Here is a 10689-nt window from a genome sequence, read left to right as displayed (position 1 = left end):
CTTTCAGAATTTCTTGGATCTGTTCCCTTCCCTGACTTTGGTCTATATTCTTTCCTTTTTTCTGTGTCTCCTGCTCAATTTTGATTTCACTCCCAGCAGTTTCTCCTCCTCACAAGAGAACTTTGTGAGAAGAAGCAAAAAACTTTGTTACAGAAGCAAGCCCTGATGGGTTATAAAGGTCAGATTTCTACAAGCCCCTTTAGTCTTTCTGAGGGTAGGTGGCCTGCACCCACCTGATATAATATGGTACAAAACCCCTCCTGGTCAGTTCTCCAAAGATAATACAGATAGCCAGTAAGCATGTGAAAATGTGCCCAATATTAGTTGTTAGAGAAATTCATATTGAAGCCACAATGAGGTACCACTTCACACCCACTTCGATGGCTATAACCAAAAAAAAAAAAAAAAAAAAAAAAAAAAAGGCAAACCCAAACCTAACCATGACAACAAGAGTTGGCAAGGATGCTTGAAGCCATGTAAAATGGTACAATTAACTTGGAAAGCAGTTTAGCAATATCCCAAAAAAGTTAAACAGAGGGATCCCTGGGTGGTGCAGCGGTTTGGCGCCTGCCTTTGGCCCAGGGCGTGATCCTGGAGACCCGGGATCGAGTCCCACGTCGGGCTCCCAGTGCATGGAGCCTGCTTCTCCCTCTGCCTATGTCTCTGCCTCATTCTCTCTCTGTGTGTGACTATCATAAATAAATAAAAATTAAAAAAAAGTTACAGAGACTTTCCATCTGACTTAGTAATTCTACTCCTAGGTATATACCGAAGAAAATTAAAAACATATGCTCACAAAAAAACTTAGACATGAATGTTCATAGCAGCATTATTCATAATGGCTGTAGATGTCTATTAACCAAAAAGTGACTCAACAAAATATCTAAATTCACATGCCAGAATATCAAAAAGCCAGAAAAAGGTATAAAGCACTGATACACACCATGACATGAACCTTGAAAACATGTTAAGAAGCCAGTCACAAAAGGCCACATATAGGCATATTTCATTCAATTGTGCTTCACTTTACTGAGCTTCACTGTTACTGTATTTTTTTTTTTTTTTTTTACAAATTGAAGGTGTGTGGCAACTTCGTGTCAATCAAGTCTACTGGTGCCATTTCTCCAACATTTGTCAATTTTGTGTCTGTTCACATTCTGGTAATTCTCACACTATTTCAAGCTTATTCATTACAGTGATCTGTGATCAGCAATCTTTGATGTTACTACTGCAGTTGTTTTGGGGCGCCATGAATTACATCCATATAAAATGGCAAGCTTATCTGACTGCTCCACTGACTGGCTGTTATCCCATCAACTGCCCTCTCCTTGGGTCTCCCTACCCTCTGAAGGACAACAATACTGAAATTAGGCCAATTAATAACCATACAATGGCCTCTAAGTGTTCAAGTAAAAGGAAGAGTCTCATGTCTTTCTAAATCAAAAGCCAGAAATAAATCATCTTAGTGAGGAAGGCATGTCAAAAGCTGAGATAGACCAAAAAAGCTAGGCCTCTTGCACTGAACAGCCAAGTCGTGAAAGCAAAGGAAAAATTCTTGAAGGAAATTAAAAGTGCTATTCCAATGAACACACAAGAAAGAAAGCAACACAATCTCATGGCTGATATGGAGAAGGTTTTAGTGGTCTGGAGAGAAGATCACACCAGCCACAACATTCCCTTAGCCAGAGCCTAATGGAGACAAGGCCTTAACTTTCTTCAATTCTTTGAAGGAGAGAGATGAGCAAGTTCCGCTAAGAGATATCTGCAGCTAGCAGAGGTAGTTCATGAGGTGTAAGGAAAGAAACGCTCTATTACATAAAAGAGCAAGGTGAAGCAGCCAAGTGCTGATAGAGAAGCTGCAGCAAGTCATCCAAAAGATCTAGCTGAGATCATTAATGAAGGTGGTTACACTACATAGCAGATTTTCAATGTAGATGAAATGGTCTTCTATTGGAAGATGTCACCTATTTTGCCTGGCTTCAGAGCTTCAAAGGACAGGCTGACTTTCCTGTTAGGGGATAATGCAGCTGGTGACTTGAAGTTGAAGCCATCTGCCATCCAGATAATCCCAGGACCCTTAAAAATCATGCTAAATCTCCTCTGCTTGTCATCTTTAAATGGAAGAACAAAGCCTGGATGACAGCACATCTGTTTACAATGTGGATTACTGAATATTTTAAGCCCACTGTTGAGACTTCCTTCTCAAAGACTCCTTTAAAATGTTAACTGCTCACTGAAAATACATCTGGTCACCCAATAGCCCTGACGGGAGACCTACAATGACATTGTCATTTTTATGCCTGCTAACACAATATCCATTCAGCAATTTTCAAGGATTAAGGAGTAGTTTCTACCTTCGAGACTTATAATTTAATAGTTATTATAATATGGTTATAACTGCCATTGTGATTCCTTTGGATCTGGGCAAAGTGAAAACCTTGTGGAGAGGATTCACCAATCTAGACGCCATTAACAACATTTGTGATTCATGGGAAGAGGCCAAAATATAAGCACGAATAGGAGTTTATAAGAAGTTGATTCCCACCCTCATGGATGACTGTGTTCAAGACTTCAGGGGAGGACATAACTGCAGATGTGGTGCAAAAGGAACCAGAATAAGAAGTGGAGACTGAAGATGTGACTAAATTGCTGTAATCTCATGATCAAACTTTAACAAGATGAGGAACTGCTTCTTATAGATGAGCAAAGAAAGTAAGGTTTCTTGGGGCACCTGGGTGGCTCAGTGGTTAAGCGTCTGCCTTTGGCTCAGGGCCTGATCCTGAAGTCACAGGATCGAGTCCCACAGTGGACTCCCTGCATGGAGCCTGCTTCTCTCTCTGCCTATGTCTCTGCCTCTCTCATGAGTAAATAAATAAAATCTTAAGAAAAAAAAAAAATAAAGAGTTTCTTGGGATGGAATCTACTCCTGAAGATGCTGTGAAGACTGGTGAAATGACAACAAAGGATTTACAATATTACATACATTTAGCTGATAAAGCAGAAGGGTTTGAGAGGATTGACTACAATTCTGAAAGTTCTAGTGCAGGTAAAATGATATCAAACAGCAATGCATGCTACAGAGAAATCATTTGTGAAAGGAAGAGTCAACTGATGCAGGAAACTTCAATGTGGTCTTCTTATCAGTCAGCAGCCATTAGCACTGAGGCAAATCCCTCCAGTAGCAAAAAAAATATTACAACTCGATGACCACTCTGATAATGCTAAGCATCTTTCGGCAACAGAATAAATTTTAATTAAGGTATGTTTTTAAGACTCAATGCTATAACTGCATACTTAAGAGACTTGTAAGACAGGGTAAATATAACTTTTATATGCACTGGGAAACCAAAAAATTCCTGACTCCCTTTATTGCAATAGTCTGGAACCAAACCCACCACAGCTCTGAGGTATATCTGTGTTGTAGGATACCACTCCGAGGAAACATTGCCAATAGGCCAATCCATACAGACAGAAAGTAAATTAGCAGCTGCCTAGGTAGGAGGCAGGGTGGAGAGTGACTGCTAATGAGCATTCTTTTTGGGGGGAGGAAAAAGTTCAGAAAATTAGCAGTGATAGTTGCACACTTTGTGAATGTGACTAAAACTTACAGAACTATATACTTTATAAAGGGTGAATTTTATAAGTCAATTGTATATTAGTTTTAAAAAATGGTTAAAAGCAAGAGAAATCCTAAAACTTCTCCTGCCTTTTTTTTTTTTTTTTTAAGATTTTATTTGTTTATTCATGAGAGACACACAGAGAGAGGCAGAGACACAGGCAGAGGGGAGAAGCAGGCTCCACACAGGGAGCCTGATATGGGACTTGATTCCAGGACTCCAGGATCACGCTCTAGGCCAAAGGCGGCGCCCAACCGCTGGGCCACCCAGGGATCCCCTCCCTGTTGGCTATTTTGGCAATACTCTCCCTTCTCAGGTCTGTTAGAAGGCACCTTATTGCTTCTTCCTGCTCAGATAACCAATACCATGCAGTTTTGTGGTTGTTGGTTTATTCCTCTCTGCTTCTATTTTGGAGTTTGTGGAAATATCTTGTTACCTAGTTTTATTGTAAATGCTGTGAAGTTTTGGTTGTGCTCTCTAGCTGCTCTGTTGGGTTTTTACAGAGATGAGGAAAGACTGAAAAGCTGTGATGCCACTCCGTACCATCTTCTCAGAAGTCTCTCAGCCTACTCATTTTTGCAAGTTAGTCAGCAGATGGGAATCTGAGTACCTTAAGTAAAGACTCTGAGACAGGCTCTTGGGGGTTCTAGGGGCTGGACAGACTATGGATCCCCTGAATTTGAGAAGTACCCAAGTACAGCATCAAGCTTGGGAGCTACTAGGTTTCCATCTGAGTAGATTTTAGAAATGTTTGGGGCCACCAAAGCTGGAACTGTTGTATAGTGAGAAGGTATACAGAATCTGGGTTCTAATTCTGGCACAGGACCTTCTCTAAATCATTTACTTTTTCTGACCCTCATCTGTCTTGCCATAAAATGGGAACAGAATGGCTTACTTGCATGCCTATACACTTGGTAGCTTCTTCTTTCATTTACAGACACTTGTAAGGATTACATGACACACAGTAAGGGTTAAGTACTGTGAGAGATTCTTTACTGTCTACAGTGCTTTCTGGACTATTTTAGCCATAATATCTAATGACTGAAATGCAAGGAACTGAATTCCTAGGATGTTCTTTATAACACTACTCAGTTCTGGGGGTCCCAATGACCACTGTAAACATGTCAACTTGAGGTGTCCATAGCAAAGGCAGCAGGTAAACAGGCTACTGCTGCCACCTTGCCAAGGTCCTGGCCCTGCCTGGTTTGGGAGCTTGCTAAGAGGAACCTGTGCCAACCCCTGCCCTGGGCCGAATGAGGCTGGTATAGCCTGGCCTCCCTGCATGCAGCCTCTGTCTGGCTTCAGAGCTAAAGAGGCTCAAAACTGACCCACCAAGCACGTCTGAGCATCATTCCCTCCCCAGCCCCCTGCACAGCAGTGATGCTACTCCTGCCACTCTCTCAAGAGTCTCCAGGAGACACATAGCAAGGCAACAAAAGCACACTCCATGCACAGGCAAGGTCTAGACTTACAGTATGAGCATTGTTGATCTTCTTTACTTCCCACTGGCCCTCTCCGGTGTATGTCAGCAGGGAGATGGCCCCATCTGAGCTCCCACAGGCCAGTATTAGGCCGTAGTCATGGGGGGCCCAGCACACAGAGTTTACTGCAGGAAGGAGAGAAGCATAGTTAGCAGACTTTGTTTCCCAGGTTTATCATTTTACTAAATTTGAAAAATAAAATTGCAGGGATCACTAGGAGGAAGTTTTAATTTTGTCAATTAAGGAGACTTAAAAAGCTCATCATCCATGAATATAATAATTTCATAAACTACCGTCTACTTTAACAAAAAGCAAGATGGGGTGAAATAGATAAAGGGGATTAAGAGTACACTTACTGTGATGAGCGTAATGGACAGAAATATCGAGTCAGTGTAATATACACTTGAAACCAATGTAACACTGTATGTTGATAAAAATAAATTAATAAAACCAGGGGAATAAAAGCAGATAGAAAGTAATCTGAGAATAAAGGCCAGTACTTTAAATGAATAAATTTTTTAGAAAACTTACTGTTTTTACCTTTTCTTAATTTCACTTGAAATTGTCTTTAGGTCCTAGGGCCTTATCTCTGCTGTAGACAGCAGAAAAGCCAACCAAACCCAAGGGACAAAGGAGGAGCATCACAAGGGAAAGGAATGCAAGGCCCCACCCACCTGCTCCCACTACACTCACTGTACCTGAGGAGTCATGTCCTGTGTGCTCGTGTGTCTTCTCCCAGGTGCCATTTTCCTCCTTCCAGATAATGACCTTCCGGTCATAGGAGCAGGATGCCAGGATGTTGCCATACATGGGGTGGGCCCAGGCCACTTGCCACACAGGACCCTCGTGACTACAAGGGGACAGACAGGGTCAGAGGCTGCTCAGATGGGTCACAGGAACCTGCGGTGCTCTGCTAGCCACTACTCTGGACTGAACTGAATGGCTTTCTTGGTAGGCAGATACAGTATCTCAGGACAGAGTTGCCTAAGAATTTTGTAACGGAGAGCTATAGGATGTCACTGCCAAAGGGGACCTTTGTTGGGCAGTAAAGGTCCTGAGGCCCAGGGGCTTTGAAAGTAAGTCAGGACTTTAACTCAGCTTCTCTATCCTGACCTGCCATAACCCTCCCTTGTCCCACAGTGTAGCCAGTACCACCTACATCTGCCATCATCAGAAGCCTCTCAGCCTATTCATTTGTGCACCAATCAATCCAGGGTTTGTACTTATAATTGCTCAGAGGTGTTTGTAGAGTAAATTGTTCTTCTGATCTTTATGCATTCACCTGGTCAGTAATATCTGAGCACATACCTGGTACTGGGCTCTGTACTGGGGCTGTCTCTGAGGTGCAGGGAAGGGTGGGAACCCAGCACACAAGAAGTGACACGGCAGAGAGGTGATGGCCCAGGCTTTTCCACCCCCACTCCCCATTCACTAGCTGCTTGACTTTAGGTAAGGGTCATGTCTTTTCTGTGGCTTAGTCTCCCAATGGAGATACCAGCAAGACTTCTTTCAAAAGTGTGCTCATGAGGGGGAAATATGTGTGATAACTCACGTAAAAAGCTTGAACAATGCTGGGCACAAGAAAAGGAAAAACCACTCATGCCTGTCAGCTGCTATTGCTGTTCTTTGTTCACTTCTCTACCCCAGGGCTGCAGACACTCAATGTGTCCTCCTCTTTCTGGCTGGGACAATTTCCAGGCCCCACAAAGTAGCTGCCAAGGAAACTCGGAAGAGATACAAATGTCCTATAACTAGCAGTTCAACTGAGGCAAAAAAAAGGGAGGAGGTGTGAATCTTTTTTATTCCTCTAATATCATACATCATTTAAGCATGAGAAAAAGAGCGCAGAAGAAAGGGCCAAGTAAGAGCAGATGCGATCGCCTCTGCCAGTACCGGTGCCAGGCAGCATTCTGCACAGCCTGGGGCTGCTCCTGCTGCACAAGTAGCATCTGACCCCTCAGTCACTCAGTTTTTGACTCAAGAAGAGGGGGACTCCGTCTCCCCAGATGACTACTTAGTTATGCCTTCTTTAATTCAGTTACCAAATGTGTACTGAACTCCTATTCATCAAGGTTAATTTCTCCTGTGCAGTCTGCTGAAGGCTTTGGTCCCTTCTCAGAATAATGGATACAATACACAGAGTTAGAATTACAAAGGAAATCCAATTAAATGAAATACAGTTAGTGAAATGTTGAAGAAGGATTTATAACATCGTGATACATGTACTTCTTTGTTAGCACATTAACAAACTCGAGTGGGAGGTCTAATAACCACTCTCATCTCAAAGTAGTGATGAGCCTAAATGCTACTTTGAGACAGCTGTAACTGGAATGTGCTATAAAGATATCTGTGTCTTCTACTGGTAACAAAGTTACAGGTGTTCTGAATACTGCTGTGGTTTCTAGCCTAAATCCATCATTGAAGGAAATGCTAAATATGAGTCACTGACAATAAAGATGTGATTTTTTTTTTTAATCTCAGCCCCAGTTCACCAGTCCCTGAATTCTATCCACCAAACCCTTGGAGATCTGTGGAACTCAGGTTAAGGATTCCCATTTACTTGAAATGTAGTGGACTGAGGGATAGTAGTAGGGATGTAGCCATAAAAATGAGCCAGGATCTCAAGAATCTTAGTAGGGAGAGGGGAAATCAAACATTTGTAAATATTCACTGAATATCTGCTATGGGCAGGCAAATAGGTAAGATTATAGAACTTACATAATTACTAATGCATTCTTACATAAACATTATTGCCTTTGAGTGATACTTTAGATCATGTCAGCTAAATTTAAAAAAATGTTCTTTCCACTTTTAAAATAACAGCAGCTGAAGGCATGCTGTGAGCAGGCTCCACCTGGGAGGCAGCAGCAATGGCCCATTTTGAGGGTGAGGAGGTGAAGTCTCCAAGAGGCAGACTGACTCTTACCCAAGGTCTTCTGGTAGGTTTTTGGATGGCAAAGTTGAGATTCATCCCGGATCCATCAGCCTGGAATGTCTGTTGAGAACGGCTGCCTAGCTGGGATAGGTATCTTCTCTGCTAACTGCACTGTGGGGCTCCTTTGATCTGGGTCCTCAGCTTTTCCTGCCATGCCTGAGAAGCTCAGCTATTCTGAGACCTCGCCCAGACTTGGCTGCACTTACCCTCTGAGGTCGGCAATGAGGATCTGTCCTCCATTTCGCACATCGAAGATTTTGACGGACCTGTCTGAGGAGCAGGTTGCCAGGCGGGTGCCATAGTAGTCCATCTGGGCATCGTGCTGCAAAGGGAGGATAGCTTGGGAAGCCTGCAGGCTGGGCGGATGAGGGTGGGGTAGGGTAGGACAGTCACCAGGACAGAGTCTAGTTTGGATCAGAGTTTACTGGATATTAATCTAATCTCAAAGCAGCATCACTATCAGGCAACAAGCTAGCATCTCTACATTCTCATTTCTCTGACAGGCAATGTCGTTCTGAAAGGGACCAGAAAAACCATACCTAGCTGCTTTCAGACTCTTTACATACACAAGGGAAGTCGTTTCCAACCCTATTCTGTAGGGTGGGTATGGGAGACAAAACACTGGCTATCTAGCCTCCCTTTTCTTCTTCCTTCCTCAGGCCCCACCCTGTTCTGAGGCGCTATGGGCTACTGGGGAAGACACCCAGAGGTTCAGCTCAGCCCCAGAACCCAGGGCTAATGCTGATGGAAAGGAGCAGCCTCTGAATGCCTGTGGGGCCCAGTGAGTTCCTCCATAATGCACATCTGGCCTGGATACAAGGCTTTTTTTTTTTTTAAGATTTTATTTATTCATTCATGAGAGAGACAGAGAGAGAAAATCAGAGGCACAGGCAGAGAGAGAAGCAGGCTTCATGCAGGGCGCCTGACGTGGGACTCGATTCCGGGTCTCCAGGATCACACCCTGGGCTGAAGGCGGCGTTAAACCACGGAGCCACCTGGGCTGCCCTGGATACAGGGTTCTATTCAGACATTTGGGCTCCTTCCTCCACCTGTGGCCCTAGATCTTTTGTGGACCTTTGTTCCTAGATTTTTACAAGACCCTTTTCCTAGGAGTGTGCCCAGTACCCCAGACTCTCCATCCATGCCTTAGATGTCACTAGTCCCACCACTGATGAACCGACCTTCTGGATGCTAACTGGCCATGTCCCTGCCCACAGCTCTTATCTATCTTGTTCCTCTGGACCACAATGCCTGTTGTCCCACTGAATATCCTAGTCCTTCCTATCTGCTGCCTATTCCTACAGATGGCACCTTCCTCAGCTGTCTTACCTCGGGGATTTAGAGACTATCAGCTGCCACACCTACGGTGTTCAGGAACAATCAATACCCTCTCAACAAGCAGTCATTCGGTTTGCTTCAACGTTCCTTCCTCATCTCCCTACCTGAGAAAAACATCCTGGTTCTTCTTTGGAAGTCAATCCTCTCCACTATTCTAGGTCTTGGCTTCTTGGAAGACAAGCAATGCAAACGTTAAGATAGATTTCTTAGGTTCTTCTCCTGCAGAGTGCTATCACACACTTTGGAAAGAAGTAGGGCATAGTACCTAAAAGAGTTGAATCCTATCTCCTTACCTTACTGCTGTTTAACCTTGGAAAATCTTACATAATCTCCTTGAACCTCACTTTCCTTCTCTTTAAATGGGGCTAATGATGGCATCTGCTTTAAGGGTTGTTATGAAGGTTCAATGAGATACTGAACGAAAAGTATATAACATGGGGTATGACACTTAGCGAACATGTAGGCATCAGCCGTTACTACTTGGCCTCATCTGTTTCTCAAATCCAACCTATATAAGTAGGTAGCATTTCCATCATTTCCCCCATCTTAGCTATGAGGAAATCAAGGCTGGCTCAGAAGAGTTAAGAAATTGGCCAGGGGGTCTCAGATTGGATTTTCTTACCCAAGGCACCACATTGTCTCCAAACAGGTATGGTTAGACTGCATCCAGGAAACATATACAACTGTGAGACCAGGCAGCCTCTCAGGAGACAAAAAGCAACTGTTGGTGGGCAGGAGCCCTGAGATGAAACACTGTAAGCTGACTGACCAGGGTCTTGCTCAAAGGCTGCCTGGACTGCGTGGCCCTGCATGAAGCAGTCTGCATCTTTGCTTCTGGGGACTTTACCCTCTGGACCTTCTCCCCCACCACTCTGCCCTCTGATACTGAGCTCTGTGTTTGCCTCTCAGAAAACGCCCTGAGTTAATGACTTCTGGTTCAAAGGGCTTTGCCTGGCCTACTATGTGTGGTGGTCCTACCTGGCTGTGCTCTGGGCTTTCGCTGTGCCTGCTCTCTGCCTTTATACTGAGTTACCTTCCCATTCTCTTCTTTCAGCCCCCTTTCCAGTGGGGCTAAGCACTGGCAGCATGAGGAAGGCAGGTGGGAAGATTATTGTTAAACTTTCACACCGGCTCAGCCTCCATCCCAGAGCAGGTTACATTGCTGGCCTGAAGACCGAGGGCCTTGAGCTATAAACTTTTCCTAGGTTTCTCCAACCAGAGTGACCAGAATGCCCAGTACTGGCAACCAGGCAGGCATGGCTGGGAGACTGACCATATGCTAAGGCTACAGCTTGATTATAGGGTGCCATGCCACACC

General features: G+C 44.1%; 1 protein-coding gene across 2 annotated transcripts in view; it reads right to left on the bottom strand.

The window, feature by feature from the left end:
• SEC13 (SEC13 homolog, nuclear pore and COPII coat complex component) overlaps positions 1-10689 on the bottom strand; it is a 33590-nt gene that overhangs the window by 19653 nt on the left and 3248 nt on the right. For both annotated transcript variants that reach the window (XM_025449918.3, XM_025449923.3), the window contains exons 3-5: positions 8240-8355; positions 5797-5948; positions 5090-5223 (exon numbers count right to left, since the gene is read on the bottom strand). In XM_025449918.3, coding sequence (XP_025305703.1) covers positions 5090-5223; positions 5797-5948; positions 8240-8355 — 402 coding nt within the window. The remainder of the gene's footprint in view (positions 1-5089; positions 5224-5796; positions 5949-8239; positions 8356-10689) is intronic.

This window comes from Canis lupus, chromosome 20 (genome assembly GCF_003254725.2).
Source record: "Canis lupus dingo isolate Sandy chromosome 20, ASM325472v2, whole genome shotgun sequence".
NCBI classification, from domain to species: domain Eukaryota; kingdom Metazoa; phylum Chordata; class Mammalia; order Carnivora; family Canidae; genus Canis; species Canis lupus.
The sequence above is the reverse complement of the archived record's forward strand: the minus strand, read 5'-3'. Positions and strand labels throughout refer to the sequence as shown.